The sequence below is a fragment of the Felis catus genome, chromosome D1 (genome assembly GCF_018350175.1).
Source record: "Felis catus isolate Fca126 chromosome D1, F.catus_Fca126_mat1.0, whole genome shotgun sequence".
Classification (NCBI taxonomy): Eukaryota; Metazoa; Chordata; class Mammalia; order Carnivora; family Felidae; genus Felis; species Felis catus.
This window is the reverse complement of record NC_058377.1, coordinates 109,879,330-109,902,267: the sequence shown is the minus strand read 5'-3', so window position 1 is coordinate 109,902,267 and position 22,938 is coordinate 109,879,330. Positions and strand designations below refer to the sequence as shown.

Here is a 22,938-nt window from a genome sequence, read left to right as displayed (position 1 = left end):
TTTTTTCTGTAATAGTGATATAGTTTATTAAATATTTACTAACATTATCATTAAATTTCACAACAGCCCCATTGAGGTAGATGTTATTTTACAGAGGAGAAAACAAGCTTTCATAGATCTAGTATCTTGACCACAAGTCACATGTTTGCCCAGCTTATCAAAATATCTTAGAGAAAACAGGAAAGTAAATACGTATACAACACTGAATTTGTTTCACTGAGTTGGGCAGCCAAATACATTGATATATTAAAAACTTTTTATGTATATATATTAAGAGCTCCTTTATGACCAAAATAAATACAAAACAATAAATTCTGATTAAAAACTCAGTCTTCAGGCTGACTCCTACCACCTTTCTGTGACCCACTGTCAGCAGTTGGCATGTCCCTTTCTCCAGCACCACTGCAATGCACAGAGATTTTCTCTCACTTTAATGGGACTGTATTACTGACACTGCTCTAGGTCCTGTCTTTTTTTTTTTTTTCTTCCAGAGAGAGAGAGAGAGAGAGAGAGAGAGAGAGAGCAAGGAGTCAGGGAGGGGCTCAGGAACAGAGGGAAAGAGGGAGAGAGAGGGAGGGAGGGGAGGGGAGAGGAGGGGAGAGAGGGAGGAAGAGGGAGAGAGAGGGAGGGAGGGAGGGGGAGAGGGAGAGGGGGAGAGGGGGAGAGGGGGAGAAAGAGAGAGAGAGAGAGAGAGAGAGAGAGAGAGAGAGAGAGAGAGAGAGAGAATATGAATGAATATGAATCAATCCCAGGCCAGCTCAATGCTCAGCAAGGAGCGTGACTTGGGGCTTGATCCCTCAGACTGTGAGAACATGACCTGAGCCAAAATCACAACTTGGACACTCAACATGCTCAACAGACTGAGCCACCCAGGTGCCCCAGGTCAACAGTTTTTAATGCCCCCCCCCCCTTTTTTTTTATCTAATCCCCTCCCAACTTTATATTCTATTTTCTTTCTCTGTTTTTTAATTTTTAATGTTTATTTTTGAGAAAGAGAGAGAGAGAGAGAAGGAATGAACGAACATGCCTGGGGGAGGGGCAGAGAGAGAGGGAGGGAGACACAGAATCCGAAGCAGGCTCCAGATTCCGAGCTGTCAGCACAGGGCCTGACGCGGGGCTCGAACCCACGAACCCTGAGATCATGACCTGAGCCACTCAAGTGCCCCGATCTTTCTTTGACAATGCAGAATTTAATATTTTAGAATCTTCAAAGCCCTTCCCCCACCCCCCCCAACACTAAAATGGACTTTTCTTCCAGGGATATATAACCGTAGAGCTCTCATCTCTTCTGCTAGTTCTTCTAAGAGCCACACAGGCTGCAACAAGAAACAATCCCTCTCTCTGCAGGAAGAGTAAACTCGGCTTGCTGCTGTCCTCCACTGCAGTGTAGGCTTCTATGCTACAAGCACCAAGCTCTCTAGCACTGCAGTCTCCAGCTGTGCGGTGATGGCACCTACCCAATGCACAGCTTCTTTTCTTTTGGGTGATATTCAGATTCTCAAAGTATTCAAGCTCTATATTCACTATTATCTGAAGCTCAGATTAAATATAAATGGTCAAATTCAGGAATGATGAATCCATTTGATCTTAAGTTAAACTACCTGCATAGCTGGTATCTAAGTCTGTTGTCTTCTGCTATCAGCTGCATTTTAACTATGGTATCGGGCAAGCAAAACAAGGTGCAGACAAGCCCCTGCAGGAAGAATTCAAACACTGTCAGTCTCCTAGTCATCCTGCTGACCACTCCTTCCTCAGGCTCTGGTCTCTGTGCCACTCTGACTGAGCCTGGGGTGGCAGCCATGTTTTTCACGATTCCTGACAAACACAAGGAAGCTCTCTCTAGACACTTTTCATAATGCTAAGAGCCCTCTTTAGATACCTCTTTTTAACTCATTTCCCCCCTTCCCGCTGCATACTTTTACTCTGCTTAGTATTTGACCCAAAATTTTCTACATTTTCCCCTGCCACTCTGCCTCAAGTATCTTTATTTTTTTTTAATTTTTTTTTCAACGTTTATTTATTTTTGGGACAGAGAGAGACAGAGCATGAACAGGGGAGGGGCAGAGAGAGAGGGAGACACAGAATCGGAAACAGGCTCCAAGCTCTGAGCCATCAGCCCAGAGCCTGACGCAGGGCTCGAACTCCTGGACCGCGAGATCGTGACCTGGCTGAAGTCGGACGCTTAACCGACTGCGCCACCCAGGCGCCCCTCAAGTATCTTTATTTAACAGTTATGGGAGTTTGTGTATTTCTATTATGACACTTGACCTTGTACAGCTGACTAGGGGATTACAATAAGGCTTCCTATAACTGGAGTCAATGGAGTCAAATCCCATAGGACTGAGAAGATAACTATTCTTTTTCACGATTCAGAAATACAGACACCCAGGCCAAAAGACTGTGAGCTATAAACTTAGAAATCTTTCTTTTCAGGGATCCTACAGGCAAGTTAATTTAATGTTTCCTAAATGTATCTATGGAATAGCCACATAAAAAAAACTTCTGAGGAAAAAAAAAGATGTTACACTCAAACTCTCAGGAAGTATTAATAGATATGTCCTATCATAATGGAAAAGAAAAAATGTGTATGTCCTTTGCTCACTCAAGGGTGGAAAGTGAGTTTGGAATCTAGTTTGTGAGTCTGGAAAAGTATGACTAAGTTTGTTTTGCTGCACATTAATCATTATAGAAATAGGACCACATTTATCTAGAACTTTGTCATTTCCTCCCCTAAATACAAGCCACGATGATGCCACCTGTCTCTTCTAGAACAAACCTTGTAAAACCAAACTGAAAAATCAACTGTTGGGGCACCTGGGTGGCTCCGTTGGCTGAGTGTCCAACTTTGGCTCAGATCATGATCTCACAGCTCGTGAGTTCGAGCCCCGTGTTGGGCTCTGTGCTGACAGCTCGGAGCCCGGAGCCTGCTTCAGATTCTGTGTCTCCCTCTCTGTCTGTCCCTAACGCACTCGCATTCTGTCTCTGTCTCTCTCAAAAATAAACAAACATTAAAAAAAAAAAAAAATCAACTGTCCTGCTTCTATCACCATTGAAGAGGACCAATCTAACAGGCTACCACTTTTTTAAGCCTCTTTATTTTTTCACCCTTTCACTGATGCATAAACAATAAGATACAATGTAAAAGTCTATTGAAAAAAAAAAAAACAAAAACAAAAGAGAAAAAAAAACAGTTCAGGTCCTATCCCAGACTTTGGAATTCTTCCTGAGATGCTTGCAGAAGCACTTCAGACCGTAGCAGTGGCCAAGGAAAAACATGAATCAGGAATGGAAAAGACATACTCAGATATTCAGCCTATATTCCTTAGGGTCACATAAAATTATTCAATATAAATTCTTCTGTGGCTTAAGATAATCTGACAGGGTTTAAAAATAAATACTTAATTACTAATTGTGAACTAGCTTTCTACTACACATTCCCAGGCCTTGCACCCAAGATGTAGTTCCAAATGATGATTTTAAAAAGAAAATTGATATTTCCAGGTTTATACTTTTTGGTGTTCATGTTAATGGTAACTTGTGAGGAAAGACTTAAAAGAACTTCCTCCAATTTAGACAGCTGAAATCTGGATTCCTTAAAAATAAGCTAATTTCTTTGAGATCAATGCATGAGGGGCGGGCTAGGCTCTGAAAATATTGATACTGGGAGACCTCTTAAAAAAGAAAAATATATAACATGAAGAAACTGGATATAGCAATAGGATAAATTATGTCTTTTGGTTTTTTTTTAAATCTCTACACCCAACATGGGGCTCAAACTCACAACTCCGAGATCAAGAGTTGCACACTCCAGAGACTGAGTCAGCCAGGTGCCCCAGGACAGATTATGTTTACAATGACACTTTCTCAGAAGCTGTCCCAATGTATTTTTTTTTTTTTTTTGGTCTTAATAGTAGGTAAGTATGAAACTAAATATGCAAGGCCTATCAGCACCACCCAGCACAGCAAAGCTTCTCTCTCGTCTGCTTGGGCGGAGGCTGCTGGAGATTGCTATTGGCCACTTTTGTTCTCAAACAGGCCTCTTTATCTGAGGGTAACTTGATTAAGTAATATTTCCTAATAAAAATACTTTCTTAGATTAGGCTCTTCTTTATTTTTACAATCAGTCTGAAATCTCTGTTTTTAAGACTAAATTTAAGTCCTAACTGAACATACAGAAGTCAGTGTTTTCACAACAGGGACTTAGCCTCGCCCTGAGAACTGAAGCACCATGCAGCACACACAGGTACACATGAATGTCTTTCTGAATGAGCCGCAGATTATCCAGAATTCCTGTACTTTCTCTCTCAGAACTGAGCGACTGCCTGCCCCCAGCCAGACCAGGGGCTGTCATGCGACATAACCGACCTTACCTTTACGTCGGCAATAAGAGCATCTTCATCTTCTATCCCTGTGGGGACGCATTTCTTGTGCAGTGGCAGAGACTCCAACTTATCTACAAGACAGCGAAGGCCTTCAAGCTCAAAATGGGTCAGATGCACCTGCCTGTCCTTTCGGGGGCTACACTGGGGATCCCACACTTGGCCATTGTGGGAGCCCCGGCTAGAGTCAGAGGATGAGTCCCCCGACAAACTTTTCTTCAGACTTGGAAGACTTCGGCAGGTTTTGCCCAGTCCGTCATAGTCCAGGTTGACCCCATTGGCTACGGGGCTAGTGAGGACAGAGCGCCTACTGCTCAGGCGCCTTGGTTCTCGATCCACTGCTTCCTCATCCCCATTTCCAGATTCCAACCCATTTAACTCCAAATCTGCCAGCAAGAAAAAAAATATAGTAAGAACATGCCACTTGACTGTGTGATCAACAAGAGGAACAGGTAGCATGGAAGGGGCCCTGAGGTTATAAAAAGTCAGCTGAAAATGGCTGTAAATTAGTTTCAAGTCCAAACTGAAATTTGGGATTATGATTTCATTAACTTTTCCTCAAAAAGGCAGATATTATGAAGCATATACTTACAGTTTTTTTTAATCAAGTTTATTTTGAGAGAGAGAGAGTGCGCACACATGCACATGTGAGTGGGGTAAGTAAGGGCAGAGAGAGAGAGAGAGAGAGAGAGAGAGAGAGAGAGAGAGACAGACAGACAGAATCCCAAACAGGTTCTCAACTGTCAGTGCCGAGCCCAATGCTGGGCTCGAACTCACAAATCTGTGAGATCATGACCTGAGATGAAATCAAGAGTTGGAGGCTTAGCTGATTGAGTCACCCAGGTGCCCCTAAAAAGCAGTTTTATTGAAAGTTTTGCCATAAAATTAAACTTTGGAATTGAATCCTGTCAATATGGCTAACAAAGTGAGTATTTCTTTTTAATTTTTTAATGTTTATTTACTTTGGGGGGGGGGCAAGGGGTAGAGAGAGAGGGAGACACAGAATCCGAAGCAGGCTCCAGACTCTGAGCTGTCAGCACAGAGTCCGATGCAGGGCTCAAACTCACAAACCGTGAGATCATGACCTGAGCTGAAGTCGGGTGCTTAACCGACTGAGCCACCTGGGCACCCCACACTCTGAGTATTTTTTAAAGGGAAGATTTTTGACAGTCAAAAGTTTTAGTGAAAGAAATATTGTTAAATGTGAATTGGTTCTTTGTTATGAAAGTAATACAAGAAACAGACCCTAACTACAGAGAACTGATAGCTAGTTACCAAAGGGGAGGTGGGTGAGGGGATGAGTTAAAAAAGGTGATGGGGATTAAGCAGTGTGCTTTTTGAGATGAGCACCGGGTGCTATATGGAAGAGTTGAATCACTATATCGTCCATGCATGTTAAGTAACTGGAATTTGAATAAAAAGTTAAAAAAGGGGGGGCACCCAGGTGGCTCAGTCAGTTGAGCATCTAACTTCTGCTCAGGTCATGGTCCTGTGGTTCATGGGTTTGAGCCCCGCCTTAGCCTCTGTGCTGGCAGTGCGGAGCCTGCTTGGGATTTTCTCTCTCTCCACCTCTCCCCAACTCGCACATGCTCTCTCTCAAAAATAAATAACTTAAAAATTTTTTTAACGTTTATTTTTGAGGAGAGAGAGACAGAGCATGAGCGGTGGAGGAGAGAGAAAGAGGGAGACACAGAATCTGAAACAGGCTCCAAGCTCTGAGCTGTCAGCACAGAGCCCAATGTGGGGCTCGAACTCACAGACCGCGAGATCATGACCTGAGCTGAAGTCGGACGCGTTAACTTAACCCACTGAGCCACCCAGGCGCCACCCCCCCCCTCCACCTTTTTTTAAGAAAACTATATGGGTGGGGCACTTGGGTGGCTCAGTTGGTTAAGTGTCTGACTTTGGCTCGGGTCATGATCTCATGGTTTGTGAGTTTAAGCCCCATATTGGGCTCTCTGCTGTGAGCAGGGAGCCTGCTTTGGATCCTCTGTCCCCCACCCCCCGCCCCTTCCCCACTCATGTGCGCATGTACCTGTGCACATTCTCTCTCAAAAATAAACATTAAAAATACCCTATAAAAATTAATTAGCCAATCCAAAGGGAAAAAAAGTAATGTATGTTTACTAGTAATAATTTAGAAAACAGGGGCACCTGGGTGGCTCAGTCAGTTAAGGTCTGACTTCAGCTCAGGTCACGATTTCACGGATCATGGGTTCGAGCCCCGCATCGGGCTCTGCATTGAGAGCTCAGAGCCTGCAGCCTGCTTCAGATTCTCTTGTGCATATGCTCTCTCTCTCAAAAATAAACAAACATTAAAATAATAAAAATAATCATAATTTAGAAAATATAGGATGGTGCAAAGAAGTCATCCCTTATCCCTCTGCCCTTAGATAACTCAACAACTGATGTGTATTTTCTTTCCATCTTTTTTGACACATATGTGCACGACTATAGTTGCACTGGGATTATGCTACATACACAATTCTGTATCCTGCTTTCATGTACTCGACCATTTTTTATTTTCAAACAAGAATATAAACAACCCTCAAAGAAAAAATATATCTGGTTTAGTTTTTTTTTTCTTAATGTTTATTTATTTTTGAGAGAGAGAGAGAGTGTGCACACGAGTGGGGGGACAGAGAGGGAGACAGAATCCGAAGCAGGCTCCAGGCTCATCAGCACAGAGCCCGATGTGGGGCTCAAACTCACAAACTGCGAGATCATGACCTGAGCTGAAGTCGGACACTCAACTGACTGAGCCACCCAGGCGCCCCAAAAATATCTGGTTTAGATTGAAGATTCCATGAAACATATGACCACAAGATATTACAGTGTTGGCTCCTCTGCACCTTAGGGTATAGAACAGCCTAAAAATGTACAACTGAAAGTATCCTGGGGCATCTGGGTGGCTCAGTTGGTTAAGTGTCTGGCTCTTGATTTCGGCTCAGGCTATATCTCATGGTTCCTGGGATCAAGCCCCATGTCAGGCTCCATGCTGACAGCAAAAACCCTGCTTGGGATTTTCTCTCTCCCTCTCTCTCAAAGTAAATAAACAAACATTTAAAAAAAATCAAGAAAGAAAACGAAAGTACTCTTGTCTAATCACATCCACTGTTCTCAGTTTTGAAGCTGCCAATCTCAGTGAGAGTCAGGAGAAAAACAAAGTATCTTGCCATCAAATAAAATATTTCTCTTGATAGAAGTTGGGGAAACATTAAAGCATAGAAGTTAAGGATATAGATTGTAGAGTCTTACCAATCTGATTCAAACTGTACCTTCCCCACTTATTAATCGTTATTATTATTTCCCACTTATTAACTATAAGATCACAGATCAAGTTTTTTAATCTCCTTGAAACTTAAATGCCACCATCTGTAAAATGAGATAATAATACCTACCCTCATCAGTAATGATTAGAATTTAATGTATATACACTGCTTAGTAAAGTGCCTGGAATACAGTAAGAGTTAGCATGATGGTGTGTTCTTAGTTTTTACTTTGCCAAAGACCACTCTTTATACAATAAAGCACAGCAGAAAAGTGATCACCTTTCTTAAGGAGCTAAGGTACTAACAACTCAGACAAAGAGGAGATCCAGATATTTCATTTTGCCTAATAATTCACATCTGGGTAAGAGATCAGCTGTAAACAACATTCAGCTTCAACGAATGAATTTTGTAGACCCAAGCAGGTAAGTTCACGTAGGCAGAACACTTACCCATACTGAGGGACTCTTTTTGAAATTCCTTAGTTAGGTGGGAGCGGTTGGTTATGCAGTATACATAGCGCTCCAACACGTACCAACACATCTCATAGTAGAATGGATAGCGGAACTTATTTGGAACCTGCATGGGAACAAAACAATGAGAAAAAGCAAGCTGATAACAATTTTCAAGGAAAGAGAGTAAGACAAACTGAATCACTGCAAAGATTAACCCAGGAAAAATGCTCTCTCGTCAACCTGAAACGTAGGGTGGCAACTGGAACAAGAATCTAAGTGGATCTGACAACCTGAAAAATGTTGGTCTTGGGAAACAATCACTAGAAATTAAAAGGTATCTCAGAACCACCAAGAAGGTGTCTTGGGAAAGCATCAAAAGAAGTTGTGGGGGCGCCTGGGTTGAGCAGCCAATTCTTGGTTTTGGCTGAGGTTATGTTCCCAGGCTTGTGAGATCAAGCCCCATGTCGGGCTCTGCATTGGGCGTGGAGCCTGCTTGAGATTCATTCTCTCTCTCTCTCTCCCTCCCTCCCTCCCTTTTTCTCTCTCCAATGCCCCTTCTCCCTGGCTCTCACACTCACTCTCTTAAAAAAAAAAAAAAAAAGTTGTGGGACAGGGAGTAAAGTGTTAGAGTAAGACACAATATACTTGAGAAAATGGTTTCAGGGTTCTTAGGACATAAAGGCGTGCCAAGCAGTCTTGCCTTCACCACAGTTTTAACCTCAATCAGAAGACCAGGAAACAAAGAATCTAATGGAAAACAGGACATGAGTTGAAGTTATAGAAAAGTATAATTAGAGACTCATTCTCAAGCTTTGTCTAGTCTAAGACGCAAGACAGTATTTTTCCCACCATCAACTCTCAGCTTGTCTGTACAGTACTTTGTAGTCTGCCAAAAGGGCAAGTCCACAAATTAGATTAGTGTTCCACATGCCTAATCAGCCATTGTCTTTAGTTTTGTTTTTTTTTCATGTCCTCCAGAAGTAGCATGAAATTATTCCAGCTGAATAATAACAAAAAGAACTGCCCTTTAGATCTAGCATAGTCAAAGAAAAGACAAATCAGCATGGATTAACCAGTAAGGAAGATCAACAATGGGGACTAACCTATATATATTTTGCCATCATCTTTTAGAGAGGACATCTTTCAAAAGGATAAGCCATACGATACTTCTAAGATTGTTTTGAATATTCAACTCCTGAGTACGTTCTCATCTCCTTTTCAAAGCTCCGCGTCAGGCAGTATTCCTGAATCAAGGAAATCTGGATGCCAGGCCACTTTTAAAATCCTTCACTAGGTCATGGAGCAGGACTGTGGAATGAGGAGATTACTTTCCTCATTGCAAGGCAGGAGAGGTATGTACCTTTCATTAGGTTTCCAATTCAGAGGAGCCAGGCTCTGAATCTCTCTCTCTCTCTCTCTAAGTAGGCTTCACGTCCAACGCAGAGCCCAACATGGAGGGCCTGAACTCACAACCCTGAGATCAAGACCTGAGCTGAGATCAAGAGTAGAATGCTTAACCAACTGAGCCACTCAGGTGCCCCTGAATCGAGGTCTCTTAAGCAACTACAGTTTTAACAACTAGAAGAGGTTTTCCTCCTTTATTTAAAAGTCAAATTGGGGGTGCCTGGCTCGCTCAGTCAGTAGAGCACACAACTCTTGATCTCAGCGTCGTGAGCTCAGGCCCCACATTGGGCCTAAAGCCTACTGAAAAATAAATAAGAGCTTAAAAGAAGGTCAAACTAATTTACTTTTGGTAAGGTGTGGGAGGGGGACCACAAGAATTAACAGGCACTAGATGCCCCCAAGTTAAATATAATACACGGGCCTCTCTGCTCACCTTTTACAGGTATTAACACTTTTCTGGAAGGGTCTTTATTAAAAGTTCAGGACAACCCAAAATTCTACAGCCCTCTGGGACTCTGTTGAAAGCTAATACTGACAGTAAAAAAAAAAAAAAAGGTAATATATAGTAGATCATTAAACTTTTGATTTTTTACTTGGAACTCATCAGACTGCATTAATAACAGCCAAGATATCACCTACCCAACTTGCCTCATATTTTATCTATGTTGCCAGATACTACAGAGTATATCAGTTTCTAAGACTGGGCTAAAATTTTTTGTGGGGCAGGGAGAGAGTTTTTAAAAAATCCACCTTACAGAATTGAGCTTTTCAGTGCTACCAGTGGAATAATTATCAGCATTCAAGTTTATTTAAAGTTTATTTATTTAGAGAGGAGAGAGAGGAGAGAGAGGGAGAGAGGGAGAGAGGGAGAGAGGGAGAGAGGGAGGGAGGGAGGGAGGGAGAGACGGAGAGACAGAGAGACAGAGAGAGAGAGAGAGAGAGAATATGAGCGGGGGAGGAGCAGATAGACAGTGGGGACAGAGAATCTGAAGCAGGCTCTGTGCTGACACCAGAGAAACCAATGTGGGGCTTGAACTCACAAACCATGAGATCATGACCTAAGCCAAAGTTGGATGCTTAACCAACTGAGCCACCCAGGTGCCCCTCAGCACTTGTGTAAATAGTATGGTATTTCCACACTGGCATGGCAAAAGAAACCAAAAACATTGTCTTAAATTTACAACACACTGCATTTTTGTAAGGTAATATATTAACTGGATACCAGCTGGTATTGGCACATAAAAGGTTGGCGTAGAAAGCAATAAAAAAATAATTGCTTTGTACATACATATGCAGGGACTCAATGAAATTTTATAGAAACACAGAAGAGTTCCTTATTGAGAATGAAAGAATTAAGCTATACTTAGGAAAAATGGAATAATATGGTGGTTAGACTGAAATTTGACATTTTTTTCATAAACAAAAAACAAAGTCTTAGAAAATTAGATAGGTAAATCAAGATCAGTTATTACAAGTTTAACAGTTTGTAAGAAACTCCATGTGAAGGTAAGGTACCTCATTTCACCTATGCCACTGAATATATACATATTCTCCCTTTCTTCCCTCAAACTGAGCAACTAAGCAATTAAATCATGGGTATAATACAGTAGTTTTTAGCCAAAAAAGGGGAGTACTTTCTAAAAACTAATTTTCAGATTCTTACAGTAGATAAGTGGTATTACCTCAGAATAATTTGGAGTTAAATAAGAGTATTCTGTGAAATTACATAATTTTGAAACATTTTAACTTTAACTATTTTTATTATTATTATAATTTCAAACTTACTAATTATTTTTTGTAGTTTACTTTTTTTTTTAAATGTTTGTTTATTTTCAGAGAGAGAGAAACAGACTGAGTGAGAGCAGGGAGGGTCAGAGAGAGAGGGAGACCCAGAATCCGAGGCAGGCTCCAGGCTCTATGCTGACAGCCCGACATGGGGCTCAAACCCATGATCTGTGAGATCATGACCTGAGCTGAAGTTGGATGCTCAACTGACTGAGCCACCCAGGAACCCCTCATTACTCTTAATAAGCAGAAATTTACTTTTATAAAATTTATTTTAAAAGCACTGTATCTTCTTAATTCAAGTAGGGCAATCCCTAGAACACGAACAACACCACTGTTGTGTGTAATAGCTCCTAACCAAAATAAATATTTCAAAATAGGCACCAAAATAGCTAACTGATCATGTTCGCAGTAAACAGGTCAATGACTATTCCTTCTAAAAATTGTAACGTCTTCACTAATTGTGATTATTTATTTATTTATTTTTAGGGAGAGAGCAAGCAGAGGAGGGACAGAGAAAGAAGGAGAGACGGAATCTTAAGCAGGCTCCACACTTAGCTCAGAGCCCAATGTGGGGCTCAGTCTCACTACTGTGAGGTCATGACCTCAGCCAAAATCAACGGATGCTTAGCTGACTGAGCCACCTAGGCGTCCCAAATTGTGATTTTTTAAAATTTAACTTTGCAAACTTTCAAATCTGCTAAAAAAGTTCTTTCTCTCTCTTTCTTTCTTTCTTTTCTTTTCTTTTTTTTTCTAATATTCAAGTTAGTTAACATACACTATAGTTTTGGCTTTAGGAGTAGAGCCCAGTGATTCATCTCTTACATAGGACACCCAGTGCTCAGAAAAGTGCCTTCTTTAATGCCCGTCACCCATTTAACCCACCTCCCCCCACCCACCACCCCTCCAGCAACACTCAGTTTGTTCTCTGTATTTAAGAATCTCTTATGGTTTGCCTCCCCTCTGTTTTATCTTACTATTTTTTTTAATCTGCCAAAAAGTTTAAGAATGCTTACAGCATTCTTCAAGATTCACCAGCTATTAACATTTCCCCACATTTGCTAATCTCTATTCACATACGTGGCTGTAATTATTATTATTAAACTTAATTTATTTATTTTGAGAGAGAGAGCATGCACGAGCAGGGGAGGAGCAGAGAGAGGACAGAAAGAATCCCAAGCAAGCGCCATGCTCAGCGCAGAGCCTGAGGAGGGGGCTCGATTTCACGAACTCTGAGATCATGACCTGAGTCCATATTAAGAGTCAGACGCTTAACCAACTGAGTTACCCAGGTGCCCCAACATGGTTGTTGTTGTTGTTATTACTATTATGTTGAACTACTTGAGAACAAGGTGAGAACATCATGCCTTCTAAAGGCTCTATAACTCTAACTGCTGTTTAATGTCTACAACATCTATACTTTCATCATATATAATTCAGCCCTCACCAACTTGGGTTCTGCTAAAGAATTAAGCCCTGTTTCCCCAAGACATGGGTTGGCCAACAAACAGCAGCTAGTGGATTTGGTCTGCTGCCTGTTTTTCTGTGAGCTAAGAATGTTTTTACATTTTTAAATGGCTGAAAAAAACCCCTAAAATTAGAGCATTTTGGGATATGGAAAAACTATATGAAATTCAAATTTCAGTGTCCATAAATAAAATTCTATTTTATTTGAGCCATGCTCATTCGTTTAAGTATTTCACTCTCTGATCCTTTTCAGAAAAAGTTTGCCAACTCTTGCTAGGGTACCCACTACATGTAATGAACTTTTTCTCCTATATATCTAGAATGGTATCAGCTATGTAACATCCTAGGGAAAGAAAACCAAGACAATAAGACACACATATCATTTTCTAAAAGACTTAATTCTCTCATGGAACCCCAGCTGAGAAAAGCTGTATGCACATTTATTTATTAAGTACAGAGGCACCTGGGTGGCTCAGTCGGTTAAGTGTCCAACTCTTGATTTCGGCTCATGTCATGATCTCACAATTCTTGAAATTGAGCCTGGAGTCGGGCTCTGTACTAACAGGGCAGAGCCTGCTTGAGATTCTCTCTCTGCCCCTCCCTTATTCTCTCTCAAAATAAATAAACATTAAAAAAGAAAAGTACAACACTTCACATGTTAGACAGTAATCAGAATAAAGATACATACATGCACTCAAAGTTGTGACTCTTGACTTGATGAATCCCATTACACTGGGTTATTCTACGAGCATACATATTAAAAACATGGCTCAAAAGATTACCAAATGTCTATCTCCAGCCTTATAAAAATCCAAGATATCAAGAACCTCAAAGAATTAGAGTTCCCCAAAATAAGCAGGCAGATCTTGTTAAAACTTTTTCTCAGTGTCCCTGAAATGTTAACACCGCACTTTAACTCAAAGAAAAATTTTGAAATTTTGAGATAAACTACCAGTGAATCTAACATCTGGCTTAAATGGAGTTAATCTCTTCACATCCAACTGTTACATAATACAATTACTTACCCGTGTCCGATCTTCAATGTTGTATATTTTTAATTGCATGGGGATATTGAAACTATGCAAAAAATTGCCTCCAAAGACTAATGTGTCTGTAGGAGTATACACAGCATGAATCCAGCCTAGAAGAAAGGGAATGGAGGGTAGTGACTGTAAGCACACATTACAACATGGCTCTCTCAGAGAACTAGTATAATACTCCTAGATCCTACTTTTTACTCTGATTGTTACTTAGTGGTTGGTCAAGTTATTTAATCTCTTGCAGCCTCAATATCCTCTATAAAAATTAAACTTTATATGGTTACTAGTAAGTATTAAATCAGAAAATGCACATAAAGTGTTTAGCACACAGTAAGCTTAAGAAATGCTGCTTCTATTTACAGGAGCACCTACTGTGAAGGTGCAGTATAAGAGCTGACATGTATTTCCATTTACTCCTCAAAACAAAATGTGACAGAGGTTTAAATATTTGACCAAAAAGGTATTAGCAGGTAAACAAGTGTCAGAATTCTTCTTTTTTTTTTTTTTTTTTTTTTTTTTTTACAAGTGTCAGAATTCTAATACAGGTCTGTGACTTCAAAATCTGTGCTGTAAATACTTATTTTGTAACTAGTGACCTCCTAAAAATTATCACTGATGCTACTACACTCCAGCCTTCATAGACATCCCTTAGAAAGTAGGTCTCTTTCACCCAGACGTTAGATACTGCCCGCTGACCAGGTCTTATCCTTAGAGATTCTGATTACCTAGACCTAATGTGCAGTCCAAATGTAGACCTTCTGTGAGAAGCCACCACTGACAATTCTGATTTTAGTGGAAAATCAGTGCCTTTTTCAAAAATCCACATTCTTACCATCTAATCCATAATGACAGGAAAGGACACTATTGTTTTCTGTCCACCCCAGCATCACAACCACTCTTGGTGGTAATCCATTAATTCTAGTGGCTAGAGTAAACAACTAATTTTTTCCCATCTTGCTTACCTGAGGGAATGACGAAGGTATAGCCCTGCTTGAGCTCAATGCGCTGACAATCTGATACCCGGTCACCCAGAAAGATGTCTCCCTGTTTCCCTGACAGCAGCCAATTCTCGTACAGCTCCAGGTTGTGGGCTGTAGGGGGGATGAGCCAGAAGACCTGTGAGTTAAAAAACTTCAGTCTGTTAACAGCCATTGACATGACCCAGTCGTCTCCCTCAACTGATAAACAGGTACAAAGTTAAGGCCAACAGGCAGAAGAGCAGCAAGCAGTCCTCCTAGCCTATAGAACCTGACCATTTGGGAAATTCTAGAGGCCCCAAGGAAGCAGATATTTTCTGTCCTTCACTTGATGAAATGGCTTTAGGGCTTCCTTGGAGTTTGACTGTAGAACCCAGAACCCATCCAGGACTCAGGGAGAAGAGGGACATTCAGTTTGTTACCTAGGAGGTCCCTTACTTGCCCCTGGCTGTCTGGCCTCTACAGTCCTAAGAAATACAGTAGGTACAATATCTTCTAGAGACAGGCCTAGCTTACTTTGTTCTAGGGTAGTAACCAAGACCAAAAGGACAAAACTTGAGATACCATTGAAATGGATCCAAAGCAAACAAAATGACTTTGGATTTGGAGGTACAGTTGTTCTAAATTAGGACCTCACATTTTAAAAGCATTATGTGTTTTCATTCCAGTTCTACTTCTCTCACAAACGCATCTACTTCTAGCAAGGGAAAAAAGGGTAACTAATAATAAGAGCGTAATACTACAAACCTCCAACATTAATCCCAGATTTCCATTCTCACACAGCATTCAGAAACAATCTGACAAGCTGGAATACAGTTCTTTACGAATGAGAATAATCTTTCAAAATCTATTCACATCCTTAGGGAGGACTTAAAGGCTTCCTCTGGCCACATTTCAGATCAATGCCTTCAAAATAGGGAAAGGTGGTTTGGATTCTAATTTGCTGATTTCATCCTGAATCTATACAAAATTTGTGTTGCCATCTACTACTTTATTACACTTCCACGTAGAGAAATTGTCTTGTCTTCCTAAAACCACTTTCTTGTCTTCATGTGGAGAATTCTGCCTTGGGAATCTAAAAATAAGGCTGCTGAGGTTTACTAAGTACTATGCCAATATTGGTATTATGACAGCAGACTAGAAGAATACGAATTCCTACTGAAGTCAAGCCAAAAGGGTCAACGTAATCAACGTTTCTCTCTAGAATAGGGGACAATTTCCTAGCAGATTCATGTCTAGGTATATTAGGCATGCATGAACTGAAGCAGAGACATATAACCAGCTTCAGATTCCAACCCCCATCCCAACTATGACCGTACCTTTCCCCCTTGATGGATGTGATACCAAACAGAGGTACCACCAAAGTCCACGTGGAAGTCAGTATAGCAGCCTCGAACACTCATCAGACAGTACCTGACCCAAAAAAAAACAGCAGCCATTAGTGCACCGATGAGAAAAAGAGAGCATGCCCCACCACAATACCACACTCTCCCCTTGTGCACCCCACCTTCCACATAATCAATTCCCAGTCAGTAAGAGGAGCACAACTGCGTCATCATGTTACCAGAACAACACATTTTCTTTAAACTATGTAATTGTGGGTTATGACACCGTTACATATACTCTTCCCTCTGAAACTGTAAAATCTGTTTAAAGAATTCATCTTTTTGATCATTTAGGACACAGACCAAGGCTCCAAAGGGAGGAACCATTCCTTGCAATCACTCTGGTTTCCCGGTGATGCACCTGAGGAAATGCAGGGAAAGCCACTTACTTCTGCACTTTGGGGTACTGCATCTCCAAGATGGCATTTGTTGATTCAGTCTGACTTTCCTTCAAATGCCTCGGCCACATGTTGTCTACCCAGTCAATGAAATCCACCTTTAAAAAGGAGAAGGAAACATTTAGGATTCAATGGAAGGACTGGGATTAAAGAGAACTTTAAAGTCCAGAAAAACAGAATTTCTCAAAATACACACTGAAAGACTATAATTTAATTATAAACAAAATAAAACCATCTGTTGGTGAATCTTAGGGTCGACAGGCAAACCTTCTAGAAATAATTTTTCAATGAGAACAAAGGCTAATGGACCCGTCAACACCACAAAGATAGCACTAATGAAAATGAAGTCATTAAATAACACAGTAGTATCCCCTCTGTGTCAATACTGGTATAATCAACTGTATTTTTCTAATTCAATCAAAGGTGCTGTCTGGATGGTACTTCTAAACTTACCAGAGATGTAACACAGTGAACTGTTAGAGCAGCTAAGACATCCAAAGTTTTAAAAGGAGAAGGAGGAGGAGGAGGAGGAGGAGGAGGAGGAGGAGGAGGAGAAAAAGAAACAAATCCAATAGGGATTTGTAGCCCTACATGAACAATGTAGAATCTACTAGGTTAGGAATCAGAAGTTCCAGGTCTGTCATGTTTTCTCAAGATCACATGCAAGTCCCTGGAACTCATTTCTAAAATGAGGATAATTAACTCCAAGGGATATTGTGAGGATTACATGTAAATACATGTTAAAATTTCTTGAGATAATGTTAGCAGAATTTAGTAATCTATTTTTTATTTCATTTTCATTTCACCTTTATTTTCCATCTTTCATCACTTGGTTTTTATTATCACTAACTACATGAACATAATACTTGGTCATTAAAAATACATGTGGCTAAATGTATAATTCTGTATTTTTTAAAACATATATAATTTATTGTCAAGTTAGCTAACACATAGTGTATATACAGTGTGCTCTTGGTTTCGGGGGTAGAATCCTGTGATTCATCACTTACATACAACGCCCAGTGCTCATACCAACAAGTGCCCTCTTCAATATTCATCACCCATTTTCCCCCTCCCACACCCCCTATCAACCCACGGTTTGTTCTCTGTATTTAAGAGTCTTTTATGGTTTGCCTCCCTCTCTGTTTAAAACTATTTCTTCCCCTTCCCTTCCTCCAAGGTCTTCTGTTAAGTTTCTCAAGTTCCACATATGAGTGAAAACATATGATATTTGTCTTTCTTTGACTGGCTTATTTCACTTAGCATAATACCCTCCAGTTCCATCCACGTTGTTGCAAATGGCAGGATTTCATTCTTTCTCATTGCCAAATAGTATTCTGTTGTACGTATAAACCACATCTTCTTTATCCATTCATCAGTTGATGTACATTTGGGCTCTTTCCATAATTTGGCTATTGTTGAAAGCACTTCTATAAACATTGGGGTACACGTGCCCCTATGAATCAGGACTCCTGTATCTTTTGGATAAATTCCAAGTAGCACTATTGTTGGGTCGTAGGGTAGTTCTATTCTTAATATTTTGAGGAATCTCCACACTGTTTTCCAGGGCAGCTGTACCAGTTTGCATTCCCACCAACAGTGCAAGAGGGTTCCTGTTTCTCCACATCCTTGCCAACATCTGTTGTTTCCTGAATTGTTAATGTTAGTCACTCTGACCGATGTGAGGTGGTATCTCAATGTGGTTTTGATTTGCATTTCCCTAATGATGAGTGATGTTGAGCATCTTTTCATACATCTGTTGGCCATTTGGATGTCTTCTTAGGGAAAGTGTCTATTCATGTCTTCTGCCCATTTCTTCATGGGACTACTTGTTTTTTGGGTGTTGAGTTTGGTACATTCTTTACAGATTTTGGATACTAACCCTTTACCCGATATGTCATTTGCAAATATCTTCTCCCATTCCATTGGTTGCCTTTTACTTTTGTTGATTGCTTCATTTGTAGTGCAGAAGCTTTTTAGCTTGATGAAGTCCCAACAGTTTGTTTTGCTTTTATTTCCCTTGCCTTTGGAGACGTGTCAAGCAAGAAATTGCTTCAGCTGAGGTCAAAGAGGTTGTTGCCTGTTTTCTCCTCTGGGGTTTTGATGGTTTCCTGTCTTACATTTAGGTCTTTCATCCATTTTGAGTTTATTTTTGTGTATGGTGTAAGCAACTGGTCCAGTTTCATTCTTCTGCATATTGCTGTCCAGTTCTCCCAGCACCATTTGCTAAAGAGACTGTCTTTTTTCCACTGGATGCTCTTTCCTGCTTTGTCAAAGACTGGTTGGCCATATGTCTGTGGGTCCAATTCCGGGTTCTCTATTCTATCCCATCGGTCTATGTGTTCTTGTGCCAGTACCATACTGTCTTGATGATTACAGCCTTGTAGTAGAGGCTAAAGTCCAGGATTGTGATGCCTCCCACTTTGGTTTTCTTTTTCAACATAACTTTGGCTATCCGGGGTCTTTTGTGGTTCCACACAAATTTTAGGATTGTTTGTTCTAGCTTTGAGAAGAATGCTGGTGCAATTTTGATTGGGATTGCACTGAATATGTAGAGTGCTTTGGGTAGTATTGACATTTTAACAATACTTGTTCTTCCAATCCACGAGCATGGAATGTTTTTCCATTTCTTTGTGTCTTATTCAATTTCCTTTATAAGTTTTCTAAAGTTTTCAGCATACAGATCTCTTATATTTGGTAATCTATTGTAAATTATATGTGCTGAAAGAAGTGAAAGCAATATGAACGTATCTGCACTTTACACTGAACTATAACATGTCCTCTACCTTCAAATGTGTGCATTACCCAACCACTGACCTCCAAGAAACAGTCTCAGGTAGATAAAATGTGAGCCAAAACATGAGTCCAGTACAGTATTGACACTACAAATAATCTAACTTAAGGCTATAAAACATACGTATACAGTAAGCTTTACAACAATACCTGTATTTAATAATTTATTTCCCTGACAATATAGATCTGGACAAATGCATACAATCTGTGCATAATGATATGAGGCAGGTGTCTAGGAAACCATGGGAGCAAGGCTGGAAGGGATCACCAATGACATGCAAGTTGAGAGCAACCATGAAGTTAACTTGTGGCTGCACTTCAAAGATTTCTGCTCAGGGAGCCAATAGTTTTAACCAAGCATCCACTGGGTCTCAAACACTGAATGAACTCCAACTTCCTTCCTTTCCCTCAAACAAAATCTACTTTCTGTTCTCTTAATGTAGTGGTCAGCACCTTCTATCTCATGGTCCTCTCCTTTGCTAACACTTTAACAGAATAATGAATAACTGTACTTGCTCAAGACAGTATAAGCTCTTATGTCTGGATGGGGAAAAGAAGGGTTAAGAACACATGGGTATTTTTTTCTCAATTTTCATTCAGAGAAAGTTGAATTTCTTTGGCCAGAATTTCTCACCTGCAGCACTGAGTCACTCATTCTGGCCTCTCGTTTTTTGGTATTATTAGGTATCGTCTTGTGGTATGGGACTCATACTTTTTTCCTTCGGTTAATCTTTAGGCTCTGGGTAGGCCTTTTATTAAATGGCCCGAGCCATGTGAGAGCAAGTCTCCAGAAGGGGTAATCACCAGTTTCTACCTGTTCTGCATCCATACTAGGGCCAAACTGGTAAGAAGTCCAATGCCCAGGACCTAATCTATTCATATGCTTCACAAAAAAAGCTCACAGCCTTATATGAACTGATTTTCCCGCCACCAAACAAATCTGCACATTGTATATGTTACTTTCCAGCTACCTCTCAGGTACTGCTGGAATGACAGCAGAAAACAATCTCTCTCCTTACCAGAAAATCCCATTTTATGCTAACACCCCAAGAGGCACCTAAAGGTTGCCCACCTTCCTCTTCCGCTGCACCTACTTTTACACATACTACTTCTTCTGCCTGGAATTCTGGTTTTCATTCCCTTTGCCTCATTTCTTTCATGTCAAGCTTAGATATCACTTCCTCCAAAGAGTTTCCCCTAATTCTCATCCAGTTTAGGTTAGGGGGGGTCCTTCTTCTTGCCCCCACCACACTCTGTATTTATTCACTTATGAAGCACTTACCATGAGTGTGGCTTATAGAAATGTCTATCCTCTGGTCTTTCTTCCCCGTGAGACTTTAAGCACTGTGAGAATGACAATGACCTTATCTTCCACAGGTCCTCTAGCACCTAGCATAGTGCTCAGTACGTGGTGGGCACTTGAACCAATAATACGCTAACTCTGAAGGTGTGAATGTCACAGAGAATTAGAGATTATGTGGTTTATGTGAAAGATTACAAGAATAAGTATATTTGTTCAAACTCATTGAAATGTATACTTAAAATGAGTGTATTTTATGTCAATCATACTGCAATAAAGTTGGTTTTTAAAAAAGCATTATTGGGGCGACTAGGTGGCTCAGTTGGTTAAGCATCCACCTTTGGCTCAGGTTATGATTTCGTGGTTTGTGGGTTTGAGCCCCATGTTAGGCTCTGTGCTGACAGTTCAGAGCCTGACGCCTTTGGATTCTGTGTCTCCCTCTCAATCTCTGCCCCTCCTCTGCTCACAATTTGTCCCTCAAAAATAAATAAATATTAAAAAAAAAAGAATAATAAAAAATAAAAATAAAAAAGCATTACTGAGATATGTTAGAAAATACCTAAATAAATGGAAGGATACACTGTGGGGAAAAAGACTCCAGTAAATAAATAAATAATACCCCAGCAGAATAAGCATATTATTGCTTACATAGCAAGTCATCAAAAGCTTTCCCGCTTTCAGGAAGTGACCTTGGTAATAGCTCAATCTTTCCAGTCATGTTTTAGGTCCCTAAAAAATATTGGTGCATTATTCTGTGTCCTCCAGAAAATTTCCTTTTCTGAGCCCTTCCATAGTTCCACTCCTCCATTTAGGTCTATTATTTTTCTGTTATATAATGATGGATTTTTATCATTAAAGCTAGGAACAAAAGTGAATAAATTAAGCATGTTACAAAAAAGGCTTCATGTGTGAATGACATAGTTCTAAATTTTAAGAACAGAAAAGTATGAATGTTTGACTTTTATAGCTATAATCACTTATTTTTAAGTTGAAATTCTAAAAATATTAACAGTGTTAATTTATAAGCAATATTAAAAACAATTTATAAACAATGTTATTGTGATTCTTACATCCCTCTCTTATTATTTTAATGCACTGAATTGTACATTAAAAAAACTTTTTCTTTAAAGTAGGCTCTATATGCTCAATGTGGCGCTTGAACTCATGACCCCAAGATCAAGAGTTGCATACTCTACCAACTGAGCCAGCCAGGTGCCCTATATTCTTTACTTATTAAGTGCACCATGTTTGGCTAATAACAAGACTAAATTCTAACTGTCTTCCTATATTTCCACATGACCAAACAAATTATAATATAAAAGGATTTTTATCATTCTAAGGAGATAAAAGTTTTCTTAAGAAATTAAAAAATTTTTTTTTTAATCTTTGTTTATTTTTGAGAGAGAGACAGAGTGTGAGTGGGGGAGGGGCAGAGAGAAAAGGAGACACAGAATCCGAAGCAGTTTCCAGGCTCCAAGCTGTCAGCACAGAGCCCAACGTGAGGCTCAAACTCATGAACCGTGAGATCATGACCTGAGCCGAAGTCGGATGCTTCACCGACTGAGCCACCCAGGCGCCCCTTAATAAGAAATTCTGTACTTAGCTGCAGCCATCTCCAGTAACAAGAAGCAATGACAAAAAATTACATTGTCTCTTCAGGTAATAACAGTAAAATACTAAGAACATTTTCCTGTTGGTCTGTACATATCAATGTCTTAGTGATAATAACAATGCATCTTACTGGTAAGCTGAATGTAGGTGTATATATAAAATAACAGTATTAGAAGCAATTATCATAATTTTGATGCAATTAGGATAATTAAATGGAGATAGAATAAAACACTGAGATCTTGACTTTATTTATTTTTAAATGTTTATTTTTTATTTTGGGGTGTGGGATAGAGAGCAGGGGGAGGATCAGAGAGAGCAGGAAAGGGGCAGAGAGAGGGAGAGAATCCCAAGCTGGCTCTGTGCTGTCAGTGTGTAGCGTGATGTGGGGTTCAATCTCACAAACAGTGAGATCATGACCTGAGCCAAAATCACGAGTAAGAAGCTTAAATGACAGCCACCCAGGCTGAGATCTTGATTTTAAAAGAATGATTAGGGGGCACCTGAGTGACTCAGTTGGTTAAGCGTCCGACTCTTGATTTCAGCTCAGGTCATGATCTCATGGTTCATGTATCAAGCCTGGAGTCAAGCTGTGTGCTCACAGCACGGAGCCTGCTTGGGATCCTCTCCGTCTCTCTCTCTGCCCCGCCCCCCACTGACTCTAATAAATAAACATAA

At 40.3% G+C, this 22,938-nt stretch overlaps 1 protein-coding gene across 8 annotated transcripts in view; it reads right to left on the bottom strand.

Annotated features, from left to right (window-relative positions):
* Positions 1-22,938, bottom strand: part of KDM2A (lysine demethylase 2A) — a 113,598-nt gene that overhangs the window by 19,768 nt on the left and 70,892 nt on the right. For all 8 annotated transcript variants that reach the window (XM_045039592.1, XM_019812744.3, XM_023240102.2 and 5 more), the window contains 6 exons: positions 16,551-16,657; positions 16,096-16,189; positions 14,762-14,915; positions 13,785-13,900; positions 8,101-8,227; positions 4,371-4,765 (listed from right to left, as the gene is read on the bottom strand). In XM_045039592.1, coding sequence (XP_044895527.1) covers positions 4,371-4,765; positions 8,101-8,227; positions 13,785-13,900; positions 14,762-14,915; positions 16,096-16,189; positions 16,551-16,657 — 993 coding nt within the window. The remainder of the gene's footprint in view (positions 1-4,370; positions 4,766-8,100; positions 8,228-13,784; positions 13,901-14,761; positions 14,916-16,095; positions 16,190-16,550; positions 16,658-22,938) is intronic.